A 19873-nucleotide genomic window follows, 5' to 3' on the forward strand; every position below is an offset into this window, starting at 1 on the left:
CCCTGCTGCCTAACACTTGTTGAAATTGAATAACCTAATGGGCAAAAAAGACGGAAAGTAGCGGACACAGCTCACCAGAGACTCAGGATAAGCAGCAAAACATCACCCCAGTCCCCACATCTTCAATCTGAAAGGAGTCATAATGGGAACCAAGCCCAAACAAACTTTGCTCTGTCAAGCCTCACCACCATAACGACTCCACAGAGTCCACTGCAAGTTGGGTTCAGTTAGCTCAGTCTTTTGTTTGCTAAGTTTGAACTGGGAACCGGTTTGCATTCTCCCGGCAAGTCCTTCATTGCAAATACAGAAAGGTAAAAGAGAGGGAGAATTAAGTTATCTTCACCTCTACCAGGAGTTTGAGTTCCCAGTTTGCAAAGAGAATCCTTTGGACCCTCCATGAAGGAAAAAGCTGCTGAATTTCAATGCAGAAATAAAACTGATGGATTTGGACACAAAATCCATCTGTAGACTAATGGACCAGACAAAATCCAGCTGTTCTTCCTACTCATAGCCCCTTCCTTTGTTCGCTTCGCAGTAATCCTTTAAATATTTCACATTGTTTCAGGTATTTTCAAAGACAGACCTACTAAACAAAACCACCTTTTTATACCGAGCATTTCCTTATCACAGTTACATATATTCTTCTACTTGGGAGAATGTTTTTCTTGAGTTTTCTGTTTCCTAGAGTTCTTGCTAACAGACTGCAAAAGGAACTGTTAGGTAAGTATTGACTGCACATGGCCTTTCATCACTTCATCACCAGAGTCCATGCTGCTCTCAGAGAAAAAAATAACATTTAAAGGAAAAAAAATAAAAATAAAAATAAAAAAAAAATCATTCCTTACTGCCACATGGATTCAGAAGAAAAATAAGAAAAACATCTTAGAGGTCCATTAAAGCAAAGTTTTTTATTTTATAAAGCTATCATTTGTGATAAAGCCAAATAGAAAGGAAGCAGCTGAAAGTGCAAGACACTGTAAAGGAACTACAGTAAGAGCCTAGACACGTGGTTTGGAGCAAGGATGAATAGGGCAGTAATGGACAGAAGGAGAACATACAGGTGAAGAAACTGGTTTGTTAAACACACCTGAAATCAAAGTTAGAAGTAGAACAGGACTCAGACCTCCAACCTACAAAATGACAGCACCAAGTCTGTCTTTAGCTGATGTGCATGTTTCTTTTCCAAATGCTCCATCTCCTAACTATTCTCAAAACTGACTAATATTCACAGTGAAGTACTGAGCAGGCAGAGCTCAGCAGCTCACAGGCCCAGCTGACTGATGGCTCCTTAACCCTGGTTTCTGAATAAGAACCGTGCTGGTAGAGCCCATACTGTCACAGTTATGACGCTATTTGGAGACAAGCAGCTAGTTCAACACACAATCAGGGATTGTTGCACAGCATTTTCTCCAAGAGCAAACATGCTCACTTTCTCTTACTGCCAATACCAATTTCTTTTTAACTAGAAGGGGGGAAAAAAGTTATATTAGCTTTAATTTACTAGTACCAAAAAATAAGTTTCGCTATTTAAACTGGGAACACCTCTCATTGTTCTTCCTCTCTCATTGAAGTCAACAGCTCCCAGTGTATGAAGCTGGAGGATACCAAAGTAGATTTCTTGTACAGTTCCTGTCCCATACAAGTTGTATTTTAGAGGCTACCGTGGCCAACTGTGGACTGTTCAGTAAGGAGTGATGGTATTTTACCCATGTGCCTAGAGTTTGCTAGTGTAGTACAGCTCTTGTCTCATGTTTCTGACTTCCTCCCCAGATGAAAGTCTGCAGGACAGCCTGTGTGCAGAACCGCTTCAGGAGAGAAATGCAAGAAGTCTCAGCAGGAAAGATAACACAAACAGCATCAATAATATGTGATAGACTCATTCTGATATGGAATCTTCCCCGGAATATTAGAAGGGTACCAGAATTCAAAGACTGGCTTCTGAAATTCATAAGAAGGAGCTTTGGATTGGAGGTGTAAATGACAGTATCTCTGTACAAAGAATATGTGGTTCACTAGTATGCAGCTGTCATTTTGAGCAGGAATTGTTGCTCCTGTAGCATCACAGCTGCCTGCTTTCTCTGAATCTGCTCGCCCAACTATGGAAGGAACTGAACAGATCAGCTTAATAAAAGCTGAGTGTTCCCCTTGTCAGGAAAACTGCTCAAAAGGTATTTCCCGCATTGCCCATGGCAAGCTGTTTCTGGAATGCTTAATATAAATCTCAGACTGAATGGCAGCATAGGTACTAAAACATGCAAATCTATTATTTAAAACCACTGACTGTAATGGCATAACATCATCATCATCAAAAAAAAAAAGAAGGAACTTTCCAGTAAAGTATCCTAAAACAATGGCACATACCAACAGACGCTCTAAGCAGAAACAAATACTGAGAGCTTTTTCTTTTTATTGTCACTAAAGAATACCATGTCTGTGATGCATGTACTTGATTATTTAGTCTTTGGAAAGGCTTTTTATTTATTCTCCTCTTATTCAAACACTTATAGTACAGAAATAAGAGACAGTTGAATTGGTATGTTAAATTGGTATTTTCTGCAGTTTGTTAAGAACGTATTAAGTCAAATTTGAAATGTTTTGCTGCATCACTTACCTCAAAGAAACTATTAAACTGTCTACCATGATCCTTCAATGCAAAGCGTCTTGAAGCAAAAAATATTCTTCACTGTAGTAAAGCACAATGCAGGTCCAACAAATCCTATAGAAAGAAACAGAAAACATTTAACATTGCATATTTGGTATATTTCTGGATGTTCAGAAACTGGATACAGACCGAAATTAATCATCTCTACCTGAATTCATGAGCTTTATGGCAATTCCATAAAGTCATATACACTCTAAATCCAGTGTAACTTACACAAATAGTCTGGGCATGCCCCATTTGGGGGGACTGGATGGACTTCAACACTGCTTTGCTGAAACACCATGGAATGCAAAATCTTGATCTGATTGCCATGGGTACAAGATTGACGTTATCTGACCTCCATTCTCATCTCCACATCTCTGATAAGTCAGCTGTAAGATGTTTCCCCTTTTTTTGCCTCCAAAATGAGGATTTTATTTATTTAATTGCAAGAAGCCTTGCTTAAAGACCCATGCTCATATCAGTCACAGAAATGATGTTAGGTAAGTCCATACATACAGCAATAACACAGAGCATCTGACAGATCCCTTCGGAAACTACTTGCTAGCAGTTAATTCTGGATTACGAATAGAACATACTTCAGTTCCTGCAATCTGACTCTTAGTTATCAGACATACTGAGGCAACACTCTTTACATTGCTTGTTGTGACACAGACAGTTGCTAACACAGCTTCAAGCTCTCATCATTCTGTTTTTTCCAGATGTACCCTTGTTTCTGCTTTTTCATTCTGCAACAATCTTTTTATCCCATATCCTTGTACAGAGATAATCAACCCCAATAGAATATTGTTCTGTGATACAAACTCAGAGAAAAAATGCCCACGCTCCCAATCCACTTCCTGAATTACCTTTCATTTGAAAATGAAATGTGAAAACATGTTGTTATCAATCTAGTTTTGCTAAGAGGTTGGGGGGAAGAAATGAAAAAAATGAAAAGAAAAAGCTAAAGAATCATTTTCCCTCTAGAATATCTGGTGCAAAGAGAATACCTGGAATGGCCGGGCAGTTAACACTAGCACTGAATAACACTAATTTTGGCATTAAAGTTTTCAAAAGCCCGGTGAGATGTAAAATGTGTTACTAACTGCAATACATCAAGCCACCTTCCCACAAGGAGCTCTAAAGCACCTTAAATCTATATAGAAAAAGACTTAATATTTACAGCAAAATAAAGCATATCATTTTAGCTGGAAAAAACCATACTCCTGTACTCAAGCAGTTAGCAAGGCTTTCTCCACCACATTAAAATATTCAACATTTCAGCAAACTTCATTATTTCACCCCCAAAGTAAAATAAAAGCAAATGTGTGAAACTGGGTAGAAAAAAAAAAACAGCACCATACAGGATGGAGCAGAATTCATACCTCCTCCCCAGCCAAATGGAAAGGTTGCTCACTGCATGTAATAAAATGTGCATCAGGTCACAGAAAAGGAGAGTGAGTAAACAGACCCTGATTAGTTCCTCCTCCCCTTTCACACCGTGAGTGATTCTAATGCCTTCTAACTGCTACCAGTCTCAGAACTTCTACTATCAAGTCATGAACCAATCATAAGAGTCTTTCCTCTTGATATTTACTTAAATATATTTACTTTTATTTAAATACTTAAATTTAAAAAGTACACAAACTCTTTAAGATTGCCTTGAAATCTATTCCCTTGTACAATGGTAAAGCATAGAGTATTTATTAGTTTAGTTGCTCACACCCATTTAATTATGTTGAGATTGCAGCCAAAAGTCACTACATTCACAACACTTCAATAAAGCACCTCACAGTACACCAAACCTATCTAGCTCCATAATTTGTGTGTACACTCAATAGCTCACACCATATCAGTTGACATCTACCACCAGTTTTAATCTCCTCAAGAATTTATTAATTACATTAAAACATACAGGACAGTCCTGAAAGTAGAGGGGGAGCCTATGAAAACAGGCACTGATTTTACACATTGCAAGACACAGTCATATGACAAGACTGGTTTATTCAGTGCTTCTCTAGATTCCATTTTCTTAAAAATCTTTTTTATACTATTGGTAATGAAGAATGAATTTAATACTTGCTGAACAAAGATTAGTAATTAAAGACCATAAAAGTGAAAATATTTTAATAATGAACCTGTTTTAAAAAACACTCTAAAACTTCTTATACACCATAATAACCTAACTCCTTAAGCAGAGATTTCACATTGCAGTAATAGGTTTGAAAGTTCAACGAGGTATATTATTCTAGCATGAATTAGGATTTAGAGTTTGAGATCAACTGCAAAGGCAACATGTTTTGAGTAGCAGTGTTAAGCTGAGGAGTGGTTTTTGCACGTTCTTTTTAAACCCAGCTCCTGAAAAGGTGATTTCTGTGGCTACCACATCGATACAGCTTTAAAATAAAAAAATAAATTCAAGATTAAACTGACTGTCAGAAAAATGGACTTATCCCCATGCATGGTTTCCAGGCAAAGTACAAATACATAAAGGTAAAATGAATCTTGGAAGAGAGATCTTAAATCTCTCCAAATTAACAGAGAGATTCTTGGGATGTAAGTGTGTGGAAATCACTGCAGACCTGCCTTCAGTTCACTTCCAGATCCCACACTGACAAGCTGTGCAATTTTGGGCAAATTCCTGGCAATATTATTTTTTCAAGCTGTGCCTAGTAACACATTTTTCAGAAGAAAGATCTCTTACGATGCCAATATACACTGGCAACCTCATTTCTAGCCGAACCCTTTGCCAAGGAATCAGAGATTAAAGTGTGCTGTTGAGATCCTGACTCTATGCTGCCTTCCATTGCAGCCCATTTAGGAAACCTTACTGTGCTCAACATCAGAGACCAGCAGAGCACCAGTAAGCAATTGACCTTTCCCTGATTTTCCTGTGTTATTTTTCTACAGAAAACAACTGAAGGTCGGATGAACATTTTCCACATTTTTCTATGAAATAATGCAGCCAGATTGCACATTTTACTGAAAAGATCCCTGAACCCTTCAATAGTCGTAGGCAGAATAAAACAAAACTAAAAAATCCCGCAAAAAAGCAGAGGACAGAGTTGCAGCATATACTTAGTGTTCCATGTTAGATAAATTAACTGCTATTCCTTCTGACAGGATGGATAAAGGGTACATACTTGCGTATCTGTTCATATGTGAAAAGAACAGTATACAGTGAACTAATGTGTCAAGCTGAGGTAGCCAAGCCACATGATGGCTGTTTTTCTACCTTCTCTTCTCTATGAAAATGGGCTACCACAGGAATCCCAACAGCAATCGGTCATCAGTCAGCAAATTATGGAATTCCAACTATCGCCATGGCTGTTCTGAATCACCACCGAACAACAAAGTGCATAGATATAAGGACCTGAGCAATTCTGTTGCTATCTAAAAGTATTTATTCAATGTTCTGCTATCTTATTCTACTTATGTCACAGCTGCAAATGCCCTGGCTCACAAATCCCCAGTAATCACCGCACACACAACTATCAGGAGCAGCGTGTTCCACACTTATTCTAAATGCTTTTCCACTACATACAAGTGGCTAGAGTGGCATTCTAGATGAACAGCTCACGTACCACTTCAGGCCTTCTCCACCTTGTGGGCACTTGGGTACAACTGCCTGCTGTGACTGGTAGCTACAATGCTCTAGTTAGAAACATTCGAGAGAAGAAATATGTACAGAATTCCTATCTCCAAGTCTATTTTGTAAAAACTGTAACAATATTGATCTTACAAAGTATAGGTGTGCATTCCACAGCAGATAGGAATACCAGAAATTTATTGTCGCCTCCACTAATTTCTTCATTGGTGAGACAAAGAAAAGGAGCTTTTCTTATTCCTTCTCATGACTTACTTGAAGAAAGTTGTTTTCAGAACACAAGGAGTCTCTCCAAGAAAAGCTTCCACGTCTCAGCCTTCTCAGTCTGAGATTCTTCCAAATACAGGCTTGCAAAAGCATTTAATAGCAGTGTACATCAAGAGGTAATTATGACCATCGGAGGACCTAACGTCTTTTGGTTGAAAACCCAATCACCCCACTCAAATACAATACGTCCTATTTGCAAAGCTCATAGGAAACAAATATTTCAGCATTGCTTATTGAAGGTACATGCACAAGGAAAGTAATTCACTATGTATTTTAGCAGCTATTTTGTAGAAATACAGTCAAGTAAAAATTGTGCATACACAATTATTGCACAGGTAGAAGACACTTGCCTTTTGTAACAATGAAACACTATTTTCTAGCCAGCTATCTAATGAGAATATTTGCCTGGCATTACACAAGCCGTATTTTCAAGTTTTCAGCAGCAGACCGTGAGAATTAGCTTTCATGCTGTTCCATAAACATTTCAAACATGTGCCCAAACATCAATATCCTCTGCACTAAAAAAGAAGAAACAAATAAATCAGGGGGCTGCGCTTCTCTGCATGGTTTTGTGGGCCAGAGTATTGGGCAACATTCAGCAGCACGCACAGGCGAAGATCAAGTGTTCCTCCCTGTGACAAGTATCCTTTGAAATCTTTCATTTACTGGTAAACAGATGTATCATTAACCTACCACATTTAACTCTCCTCGTGACTCCAACACAAATAAAAGACCTGATGCCAAAGCACCCATTTACATTAGCGCTGATTCACTAACAGAACAGAATCAGCAATTCTCTGAAATATTTCCAACAAAGTCAAAGTTCTGAACTGCACAGCCACGATTTTAAGATGAAGAAACTAAATAGCAGCTGGATGATTATATCTATCACTGTCCTCATGAAAAACCATTTGGTGTTCCCATCAAGATACTGCACCAACACATGCAATAGCAAAACAGCAATTCCCTCTCTTCTTAGAAGAAGAGTTCCCTCTCTTCTTCCTAGAAGATTTCATTTCTGTTTGGGGCATCGGTGTTAGCACGTAACATGAAGAAGACGTGGTAGAGACCTGAAATCTTTGCTTATCCAGAAAGAAATATTTTCTTCAGAGTATCAGTGGAGGAACCACCACTTTGCAGAAGCGGCACCTCCACAGAACAGTGCTTTCTGGAAACACTTGTACTTTGTTCCAAAGCAGATGAGCGATGAAGCTGTACCTGTAGAGGGATGCTCCCACAATCACATCAAACCACTTTTCAGTCTTGCTAGCCAGCTTCTAACAGAATCATCCTGGTGGAAGAGAGTACCATAGGTCACCCAAGTGACCACAGTGAGCATAGTATTGTCAAGATATTCAAGATGTTTCTCTTCTGGGTAGTTATTTATATTCATTAATGTCACCGATGCTTAACATTCTACTGTAAAACCTTATGCAGCAGAACAGACACTAACTGGAATACACATCTATAAATATAACATTGACATCCACTGAGATTCCCATCAAAATCTTTGGGGCTCAATAACACATTTTGGCCACAGTAATTCCAAGAGTTTCCATAGCATTATTCTTATTTGCTTTGTGCAGAGCTATAAAATGAGATAAAAACCATCCTCAGCAGAACTCAGAGATTTATCTGCCTGTTATATAGTATGAAATAGATGATACAGTATCCTTTAACACTTGGGAAGAGTACCAAGTATCTTCTGAATGGGTGTGATATAGGAGAGTAACATGGGGTATCAGCGGGCGAGGGGCCAGATGCAAGCACATGGAAGCTTCTCAGGCACCCATATGAGGATATGTTTTAGGGACCACTGAAAAACAAGTGACATGCCCAGAGCAAACAGTGATACTATGAAATTCAGATGATTCTACACATCTCTTTGCTGAATAAAACATAAGTCAACTGCTGTGATCTGTTCCAAAGGAAATTCCACATACCTAACAGCAAGACTTGTGTGTGACGCTTTATTTTGAGGAGTCAGTACAGATAATTTTGAGAAAATGAACAGAAACACAGCTCACCATGTAGCTTACACAACTTGTACAGCTTCAGACTACACTCCTCAAACATCCCAAATTGAACCAATTATAATATATCAATTAACTGTTGTCAAACAATGCAGTAAGAATTATTAGATTTTAACTTATTTCTCTTTAAAATCCTGTCTGATCTGGGGCTCCCTACACACTGGTACATGAAATGCAACAATGGAATTCAAAGATTTATTGCTTTCTTTCATGTTTCTACATAATGAAGGATAATAGGTCTAATGAGAAGTCTTAAGAGAACTATTTCTTTCATAATTTTGAGACAGAATACCAGAGAATTTAAAGCCAACATGAAAGCATAAGCTTTGAATGGCACTCTGAGAGCCAACAGCAATAATGACAAGAAGCTTTGTAAAACTTTTGCAAATAATAAATTCTACAGGCAAGCAAACAGCACAGGTAGAACTCAGAGAATTCACTGAGGAACTGTTGGCTTCGCTTTCACCCACAATAAAAACCTGAGATGAGGGAACAACACAACAACAGTCATCAAACTGCCCTACCTTCAGCATCTGGACTTGACTTGACCCAAATCTTTTTTAGAAGTTCACTGTTGCAAAACCAGGGAAGCAACCAAGATAGCAGCATCAAATGCTAACGGAATGCTAATAATGCTACACGCTTAGCACTTAAAGAGGCACATTTGCAAAGTTTCATCTCCTCTTTATGTGAGGGTGTAAGTGGAGACAAAAAAAGGAAAATATGGTCACCCAGCTTTCACAAGAAGCAGAGATAGCAAACAACAGCATCACTGTAACTTGAAGAGACATGAAGATACGGTATGATTCACAACAGCTGAAGATAAGTAAAATACACGCGTTCAGAAACCCAGAAATAATTTATGTTCTCAGTTATCACACCCCTTCAGGCTGGAACCTGAATGTTTGCACCAATCACACCTCCACGTGCCTCCTCCATCTGAAAAATGAACCACAAGATCCTTTAGCACAGAGCAGTGGGAGCTGTTTATTCTTACCCTGTCCATTTGAAAGGGTTTTTAAGTATCCTACAAGTCCTGACTTGCTGCTATGCCTGTTGTGCTCTGGTGGCCCAGATGACAGTTAGTATTTCAGTCCACTTAACATAAACTGCATAAACTGTCCCACAGGAGATATCAGTCCTTGACACAAAGCCTCACAATAACTGTACATTCAGATAATCTCAGGCTATATATCATTCAACAAAGGTGAAACATTTTACTGGCTGCATATTAAAAAGCACACAGTCAGTAAGGAAATTGTTTGGCCAATGGCATGCAGCAGCCTGCGAAGAATGACTTTATGGCTGACAGATAAAAGATGCTAACGTCACAGAATCAGCAACAACCACTGTCAAACCTTCCTAACAATGTTATGGAAAAAAATTATAATGAGTCAGGATTACTGCATTTTCTGACTCCCAGCTGTCCTTTCCAGGTCAGGTCTCAACCTTGAGTTTTTCCTGCTTTAAGCAGTCCTACATCTCACAGTTCATGCACACACCCAAACTGGAAGGGAAAGCACTGAGTACTTCAATGCCAGTTGCCTGCTGGCAATGCATGCAGCCTTCTGGTGGTACATAAACCTCACTATCTCTGTTGATCTGATGTAGCTTAAAACCAGTACTTACCCATGTAGCTTCAGACACAGAAGTGATGCAAGTCCCAACAAAATCCCCCCTCACCTTTCATTTCTCTCTTCTGACCACAATAAATGCCAAGCCTCTTCCAGTTTCTCAGACTGAATTACAGTGCAGAACCCTCAGCCATGCTTCAGGAACTTTTGTGACCCTCCTCACCCATGCAAACCTATTCAAGTGGCTGGGACTTTGCCTAAGTAAAGGAAGAGTGAAGAATTCTGAACAGAGCCCTTATTGTGTCAGGTAAAAAGAAATCTAAAGGTCATCTCTTGGCAGAAGAGCCTGAACTTATTTGTGCTTAAGGGCAGGTTAATACAGTGCGCTGACCTTCACCTGACATCACTTGAAGCTACGGGAAAACGTACCCAAGTGCCTAAAAACTGAAAAAAAGGATTCAAAATGTGAGAGACTTCTTGGCATTTCAAGAAAACAAGTACAGCCGATTGCAAACTGCTGGGAAAGAAAACAGTCAAACAGAGTAACTCCTTCAGCATTGTGAGCTTCAGTTGATGCTTTAAATATTCCCTATGCAACAGACAGACAGTGCAAGAGCAGTGGGGATCTTTGAAAAGAAAAAAAGTGACTGCTTTTTATTTTCTTTAAATTAGCAGTTAGAGTTCACTGCTGTTCAGCGTACTGCTTAACGTCAGTAAAGTGACCTGAGCTCTAATTGAGTATCCACTGCTGGAGGCAGGGAGAAGATAGGCTGAAAGGAATGCAGCTCAAACGTCAGCTCTCTTAGGACACTGACTGACACTGCGGCTCCCGGGTAAGCATGAGATTTGCATGGGCTCAGTAAATGGGAATTCTGACAAGCCCTTGTAACATAACTTTGGGAAACCAGCAAACCAGAAAGCTGAAACACACCAATCAACACCACCTTTCTGAACCCTCAGTTACCAGCAAGATACATTTGGAAACAGTTTCTCTCCCTCTTCCATTTCAAAGCAATAAAAACAAATCACAACTTCATCACAAGCAGCACGGTTCAGGAGTCAGATCCATTTCTGTCAATTCTAACAGTATTAGATAGAGCAGCATTTTCATCCTTTCATGCTTCCATCATTCAAAACCACACAGGGAATTTTTTTTCCTCCTTTCAATCTATTGCTAATTATAATTATTTAATTTTCTACCATGCTCCCAACTGGTGCCAGCAGAATTGCCGGTGCCTGGGGAATCAATCTGAAACTGATCCTGCAGAATTTTAAAATTCTAATGAGAAGCAGCCAAAGTTCTTCAAGCTTCTTAGTGGCAACGCGAGCAAAACCTTGAGCTGTAAGGATAAAAGTCTTTTTGATGCACTATCTATATTAACAAGTACAAACAATGTCTGAAGAAGTAAAGAATACAGGACAGCGCATTTTTAATGCCTGGTTATCACTACGATAATCAAAGCTGACATCCAGCCTTAACCCCCGTATTTCAACACATGATCAGTAATTTCTGGGCTGCCAAAGCTGAACAATACTACCAGTTAATGGTTAACACACTCTGTTCTTTTAAATCCTTATTCTTATGCTGTTTGAGTTCAACAGACTCCACATGATGCCCCAAAGAACTGCAACATTTGTCTGCTGTTCCACATCCACCTCCCCAGTGAACGTATCTTCACAGAACTACGGGAACATGAGACAGAGCCTTCACTGCTGCCAGATTAAGTTATTGCATCCATTCTGAGTAATTCATCAGCCTTTTGGGCAGCTTGTGTCATGGGATGTCATTTTATTGTAATTAAGCAGGGTGGGATTGGACGGGCTCTTGCTTCTCTCTGCCAATCTGATAAGCAAAATCATTCTTTTTACTTTTGTAGAAATGACATTGTAGATAGAAATAACCAAACAAGAACACAAGCATAACATAAAACCAACCACTATCAGCACGACTTTACCAAACCAGAATGAGAGCAATCGCTGTAACCACAGAAAAAAAAACCAGGACTGAATGTGAAATTGAATTTCCCAGCCAATATTTACTCTCAGATTGTTGTCAAGGGTTTTGCTGAGTTTGCCATCTAGAACTGGAGTTCTCCTTCCATGCACTTCTGGCCAGCGAAGCCAAACGGAGTCACCGGGGAATCCGCCTGATGCAGGATTACAGATTTTAGTCATACCATACTTGAGTATCTAAGTGACGTCTGTCTCCTGGAGGAGTAGGATTCTTCTACAGATCCAATTGCTGACCCAGCAAAGCCTGGCACAACAGATGTTTTTCACACAGACACGGTTTTTAAAAGAGGGCTTTTTTATCCACCCTCTTCCCAAAACAAGAGCAGAGATAACGTGGTGCAGGGCAGACATCACAGCCCTGTATGATGGCGACTAGCAGGAAACCACACTACTTCTGTGCAGGGCTACAGACCGTGTCCTCCAGGCTCACAGTAAGCATCCAGCTCCAGGCAGTGTGCTGCTCCTTTGTCACACTAGGCCATACAGTCATACAGGACAGGACTTTTGGGCAAGCAAGGCCCAAAGCATCACCTTACCCAGCAGCAGCCCTGCTTCCACATGGGCACAGGCAAGTTCAGTGAGATTCCAGTCACCCCTAGGTTTCCCTGTTGAACTTCATTTCTGCACAGTAGAGGTCAACAAAACCCCCAAAGACACAGTAGGAAAGCTGAAAATCCCATCACCACAACAGCTATCTCTTGAATTTAATACAAAGGGAATGTTATTTTCTTACTTGAAATATTAAGAAGGCTGGGTTTAGGGGGAAATATATATACATATATTAACTAAGAAAAGTGAAATCAACAAGAATGCCATAAAAAAAATCATAGCTTTGTAAAGAAGTGCATTTCTCTCCATATTTAATCACATAAAGCTGGGTACTGTAAGTTCACAGCAGTCTTAAAAGAAGTGGAAACAGGACCACAGAAATAGCGAACAACCTTTTTGCTGACTCTCTGTAGAGGAATGAATTGTGTCTACCAAGCTGTGTATTTAAATGACTTTTTTGGTACCCAGAGAGATTCCTGAGGCCCCACTTCCAGGAACTGATGATGTGACAAGCACTGCTCCCATTTAAAGAGCAAGGCACCAGCTCCTGGGCTGCCAAAGAGAAGACTGCAAATGCAAACTCTGAAGAGCTCAGAAAACATCAGGCCAGACACACTGATTTTAGAATTTCCTTATCTGTACACCAGACTCTGATTGGGGCAAATCTACCTTTATCTTCCTAAATGCAGACTGTACTGCACACTAACAAACTGCCGGCTTCTGGGACAAGTTGTAGCTTCTGGGACTCTGCTAATGTCACCACCTGTTCAGCAAAAATTTATTCCTGGAGCTCTGAAGTCATTTCTTCCTCTAAATCTGATGAGGACATTAGATATATCTGTGCTGATAATGCCTTGCTCCTGCTCCTTTTATAAACCACTTATAACCTGCCAACTTGATTCAGTGCTGCTCAGAATTCGCAGTTGTTACATTGCAGGACATTCTCTGTGCCCAAAGAAATTCATCTTTATTTCTGTTTTACAAACCATTGTCCCGAAGTGACGATAAGGAAAAACGTTTGAAGAAAGGAGAGGTCCACATTTTGGGCAGAGCCAACCTCCAGCTACATCAGCACTTGAACATTGTCACGTTTAACATCAATCGACTCATGCAAGTTGGGAATATGAGCCAAAGCCTGAGCAGACAGTTGCATTCGTGCCTTCTGTCAATTCCTTCCCACCAGCTACTGTGGTCAGAGAACGAGCTTTGACCACAGCTCAGACACTGCATTAGACCCACTGAAGAAAGCAGAGCACCACTTGCTTGCAGGACCAGGAGACGCACAGAATGAGTTCCTTACATGTGAATGCATGCACATCAATAAATGGAATTTAAACTAATTCTGAAGGGTGGTTTAAAGTGCCGGTACGATGTCACAGCTCAAAACAGTGGTCGTTCTTTCCAATGGCAAGAGCACACCACGTGGGAACGCCTTGATCCAAAAGTCACTGAAGTCAGTGATAACATTTTCCTTGATTTTACTGACCCTCAGGACCAGAGCTTTCAAGCAAACAGATGCCCACTCTTAAGCTTACTAAGAAAAGAACCCACAGGACCAATGGAAAGAAGCCCTTTTTAAAACTAATTTTTCCATATATGGAGTATGGAATCTTCCTGTGAGGGGAAATTCCAAAACTAGGACCAAAATAAATACTGAAGTGGGATGCCAAGAAGTAGCAGCACAGGACTGATGTGCAATAGCCAACAAGCAAGTCCTCCAGCTGCAATTGGAAGAAACACAGCAATAAACCTCAGAGGCACATGCTACACCATTTGTTTTTGTTCCTTTGTAATACATGTTTTTATTCCAGTGCCTTTTTTTGTTTTGATTTGTTTTTATAGAACTTAAAGCAATGTGTACACATGTTTTATCTTCAGGAAATTTAATAATGGTAAACGTCCTGTGATCATCATCTCTGAAGAAGAGATAAAGGAAAAGGAAAAAGGCACCAGTGAGGCTCATCAGTGTCAGTGGTGCTGCTGGAAAGAGAAACCCACACTCCAGCAATTCACCCACAGCACCTGGTCAGAGATAGAGATACTCTTCTTTCACAAGGATTATATTCAGATCCTATCAACACTGGAATATTTCTAGTTCTTGCCAAGGTCCTACCACTTAGAAGCATGTAATGAATGTCCATAGATGGTGCTGACAGCTCTGCTTGTTTAACAGCAACCAAAGCTCCATGCACTGACCCATCTCTGGGAATGCCATGACTCTGCAGGAGAAGCTGCACAATGAGATATGTGACATGACACTCACAAGTCCCCAAGAGAAAGCCGGGTGAGACAGAACATTCCATACGGAGCTAAGCGAGTTGTTTTAAACCATGGACTTTGTATCTGCTATTGCCAACTGAGCACAGAACACAACAAAAATGAACCAACTCTGAAGCACAGTTTCAGCAATGGTCTCTTTTTACAGGGTAAGAGATGAGGCTACATTTGGTGCCCATCAGATCTCTCTCCCAAGCAATCCTCTTCACTTGTATCTGCCTAACATCTCCCTAATGAACCTTTCAAACTAAGTATGTGCATTCTCCCTAAACATCTAACATACATAAACAGAATTTTCCAGTGTAACACACTATCCTGAATGCAACAGAAGTTATTTACATGCTGATACACAATAAACAACTCTTAGATAAAACAGATCAGCAATGCATAGTTATGTCCACTGATCACATTTAAACCACTTAAACCCATAACAGAATTAGCCTTGTAATTACCTGATTCACCCTCTGCACTGCATTAACATCAGGTTAAGCTGCTTTCTGAAAACAAATGAACTAATAATTGAGTTGCACATGTGCCTAGTTCAGAGGACAGGGCTCCTCACAGCACGTCCTCCAGCTAGGTGAGGGAAAGGAGAGCACCATGATCACAGGATGTCTCGCAACTAAAAGGTACAAAATGCTTTGCCTGTCTACAGTGACAGCATTAGCTGACAGCCAGCTGAACACAAGCCAGCAGTGTGCCCAGGTGGCCAAGAAGGCCAATGGGATCCTGGCTTGTATTGGAGACAGTGCAGCCAGCAGGCACTGGAGGTGACTGTCCCTCTCTATGCAGCTTTGGTGAGGCTGCATCTTGAATACTGTGCTCTGTATACATAGGATCCCTCACTGCATGAAAGACATTGAGGCCCTGGAGCGTGTCCAGAGAAGGGCAATGATGCTGTGAAAGGTCTGGAGCAAAAGTCTTACGGGGAGTGGTTGAGGGAACTGAGATTGTTTAGTCTGGAGGAGGCTCAGGGGAGGCATTATCACTCTGTACAGCGATAGAAGGTTGTGGTGAGGTGGCAGTTGGCCTCTGCTCCCAGGTAACAGCAATAGAATGAAAGGTGACGGCCTTCAGTTACACCAAGGGAGGCTCAGGTGGGATATCAGGAGCAGTGATGCACTGGCACAGGCTGCCTTGGGAGACAGTGGAATCCCCATCCCTAGAGGCATTCAAGAAACAGGTAGATGTGGCACCAAAGGACATGAATATTGGCCATGGTGGGGATGGGACTAGGTGATCTTAGTAGTCCTTTCCAACCTTAATGATTCTATGAAGAAATGACAGTCTTCTAAAATTGAAGCCTGTTGTGATAATACAGCAAAACAGAGGACAAAGTTAAAATTGTTATGCTTTTTCTGACTGTCAAGTGCTTAATCATCAAATCTCAGTGTTCTCTAAGAGAATAACTGACAAGCCACAGGAGTCCCTATGCTGACTGCTCTTAACTTTAGACAGCAAACTGAGTTTTAAGGCATAGGGAAAAAAAATGTGTCTGACATTTCTTCACCCCTGTTTTCAACAACTGTCTCTGTCAATGCTCCAAACATCACATGTCAGATTTAACATCACAGAGCACTGAGACTACTATGTTGAAAAGCAGCTTTTCTGCAGTCACTGTCCACACAGAACCACACACACAAGCCAGACTTCAAGAGGATTCAGTTTGGTTTTGTTTAGTTTCATGCATGTTTGCCCAGTGCAGTTATTCATTTTATTCTACAGCAAAAGCAAACTTTTTATACTGCAATCATAAAACTCATCACCGTGCACCAACAACCTAATTAATTTCCTGCAATTAAATCTGCTGGAGCTCTGAAAGAACCTGTTGTATGAAGTGTGAAAGGACAACAATCTTGCACCACGTAACACTTCTTATTCCAAGTGCTTCTGAGAGCTATGAACCAGAATTGGCCCCTTTGATTCCAATGGAACCATTCCAGATTAGAGCCACCATAAGCAAAACCAGCCCTGCTTCTAAAAGCCATGTTCAGGACGCAGTTATAACAAATAACCTGCGCTTCTTACCTACACACACTTTGAAAGCCTCTATATGATAACTCAAAACAGCTGATCTCCTACTGCCAGCATTACTGTGCATTCTCATCTTACAGCACTTTTCTCCTCAGAAAACACTCTTCCTGGTCCACTGACATCCAAAGTCTCACTGGAATCCTTGGGAGAGAGGCAATAGAAAAGAAACCACCAGGAATTACAGCTGCCTAATGAATTTTGGCAGCATCACGTTTCATTTTAAACCCCTGATAATATTGAAAGGGTGGAAGTCACATCAACCAATAGATCACTTCCAGTCTCACGCCAGAAAGAAGTCCAACTTGGCAAGCTGCAGTTTGACAGACCACACTGTGTGAGTGCACCAGCAGTCCTACAAACAGCACTGAGCTCAGACACATCTCTGGGCACTTCCAGGCCCCAGTGTTATCTCAGAACAGGAAAGGAAGACAGCAGGGACACAGTTAAGTTAATTAACAGCTAGTTAATTAAATATCGTTTCTGATTAAAAAAGTAAATACATCACACTGATTCATCAACAGATGAGCACAGCGAGCTATAGATGTTTCTACTGCCTTTGTTGGCTTTGTACATAATTGAATCTTCTAGATTCTGTCACATCCACTAGTGGAAGCCTTCCTGCTGCTGTGTAAGCCGTGCTGAGATGGTCTGGAATTTAACTTAGCTCTGCTGACCCCTTGACCAAAAAGAACATATAACAGAATGAAAACATACAGAAAGGTGTTGACACCAGTATTAGATGTGGGAAAACTCCCATAAGAGAAATGACTGAAAGGTGAAGAATTCTTTGCTCTGAAAAAAATGGAGTGATAAGGGAGAGAGAGTATCGGGCACTAGGATTAGAACCACAGAATCGTTAAGGTTGGAGAAAACCACTCATAGCATCCAGTCCATCTGCCAGCCATCCCACTGCCCACGTCCTGCTGCCACATCTCAGCAGCTCCAGAACACCTGCATGGACAGTGACTCCACCACCCCCTGGGCAGCCCGTGCCAGTGCATCACTGCTCATTCTGAGAAGAAATATTTCCTAATATCCATCCCAACCTCACCTGGTTCAGTTTCAGGCCACCACCTCTCATCCCATCGCTGTTACCCGGGAGCAGAGGCTGATCCCCACCTCCCCACAACCTCCTCTCAGCAGCTGTTGATCAGTGAGGTCTCCCCTGAGTCTCCTCTTCACACCGACCCACCCCAGCTCCCTCAGCTGCCCTCCATCACACCCGTGCTCCGGAGCCCCCACAGCCCCGCTGTCCTTCTCTGGACTCACTCGGGGCCTCAACGTCCTTCTTGTAGCGAGGGGCCCAACACCGAACGCAAAATAACGAGCCGAAGGAAACAGTTTCCTACACACAACATCAACCTGCGGCCGCGGCGCTGACAAGGCTCCCGAATCGCGCAGACAAACAGCGGGTAAACCGGGCTCAATGCGGCCCACGGAGCGCACAGGTGCGGGCACGGCACGGAGCGGCGCTGCCGGAGCCGCACGAGGCCGCCCGGACCCCGCGGTCCCACAGCCCGATCACGCACATCAGCGCCGACAAAGGCAGGAGCGGGATCAGTGCGCACCGCTCAGATGCAGCGGCAAAGCAGAGCACAGCACAGCAGAGTAAGGCAAAGCAGAGCACAGCAGACCCGGCCCGGGGGAGAAAAGTTACGACGCACGTTTTCCAGGAGCAAAGCTGGGCTGGTCTCTCCCCCTCCCGCTGCAGCCCGGCCGGATTCACTCGCACTAAGCTGCCGGGACACGCTCCTGGTGCTTCCCTGGATGCAGCCCCTGCAGCCCGGCGGCAGTGAAATGGCTCCTGGCACGGAGCGGGGCACAGCGGCAGCCCGGCGCTAACAGCGGAGATGGGAGAAGGTTTCACAGCCGAGTGGAGACAAACTTCCCCGGGCTCCGCGAAGCCCGAGCAGCGCAATGCAGCCCCCGCCGGGCCCCGCAGTCCCGTCCATCCCCCCAGGCCGACCCCCAGCCCCGGGCACTGCCCGCCCGTCCCCCCCAGGCGCGGTGCCCCCCCCGCCCACCTGGCGTGTCCTCACCTCGCGGTCCGGTCCCGTCCCGTCCGGCCGCCCCGCGCCGAGGCGCTGTCGGTGCTTCGGGGGCGAGATGCGGCACCCGGGCGGCCCCGCGCATGGGAGGCGGCCCCTCGGCCGGGAGTGCCGGACGCGGCCGCAGCGCCCCGCAGACCCGAGGCGTTTTCCCGGGGCCGATGGACGCAGCCTCCGCCGCGCCGCCTCTCTCTCCCCTGGCTCCGGCTGCGCCCCGCGCCAACGTTGCGGCTCGTCCCGCTCCTGCTGCCACCTGGCGGCAGCGCCGCCGCCCTCCGATGCTCGCGGGGCCGCCGGGGCGCAACCGGGCGAGGCGCGTGGCCGCCCCGACCCGCCCTGGAGCGGCCCCCGGCGGAGCGGGGAACGGAGCGGGGGGAGAGAACGGAACAGAGCGCTGTGTGCAGCACGAGGGGCGGGGAACGGCACCTTCCGACGGCGCCGGGGCGCGGACGTGCCGGGGGGGAGGCGGGCCATGGCCGGGGGGCGGCGGGGCTCGTGGATGTCGGGGCCGCGTCTGCTCCCACCGCCGCGGGCACCTGCCGCTCGCGGTACCGCCGGGCTGGCCGAGGTTCCCGTATCGCGGTGCTGACGCTGCGGGTCCTGTTTGTCCAAAAGTCTGAGATTTGGGACCGAGGCGGCAGCAGCGTCATCGTCGCGCTGCTAAAAGCAGAGCCCGTAGGAGCGCACGGCAGGATCTATTCTGAGAAGTTCTGAGCCCATCAGTGAAAATGCGGCTTTGTCCCTCTGCTCCTGCTTTGCAATAAGCGTCCGGATCTAACAGCCCTCAGGGTGCACACACCGAACGATACAATGAGCATCCAGCGCGAGTC

General features: G+C 43.4%; 1 protein-coding gene across 3 annotated transcripts in view; it reads right to left on the minus strand.

The window, feature by feature from the left end:
• Nucleotides 1-19173, minus strand: part of THSD4 (thrombospondin type 1 domain containing 4) — a 237742-nt gene extending 218569 nt beyond the window's left edge. The window contains exons 1-2 of one of the 3 annotated variants that reach the window (XM_015872714.3): nt 19035-19173; nt 2612-2716 (exon numbers count right to left, since the gene is read on the minus strand). In XM_015872714.3, the coding sequence (XP_015728200.2) occupies nt 2612-2640 (29 nt within the window). In that variant the 5' untranslated portion in view covers nt 2641-2716; nt 19035-19173. Of the gene's footprint in view, nt 1-2611; nt 2717-18659; nt 18731-19019 lie in introns of those variants that run through there. The other 2 variants (XM_085515675.1, XM_015872715.3) reach the window with 2 other exon arrangements.
• Nucleotides 19174-19873: the final 700 nt, after the last annotated feature.

Source organism: Coturnix japonica, chromosome 14 (genome assembly GCF_054131305.1).
Source record: "Coturnix japonica strain WE chromosome 14, WE-NBRP24, whole genome shotgun sequence".
Taxonomy (NCBI): Eukaryota; Metazoa; Chordata; class Aves; order Galliformes; family Phasianidae; genus Coturnix; species Coturnix japonica.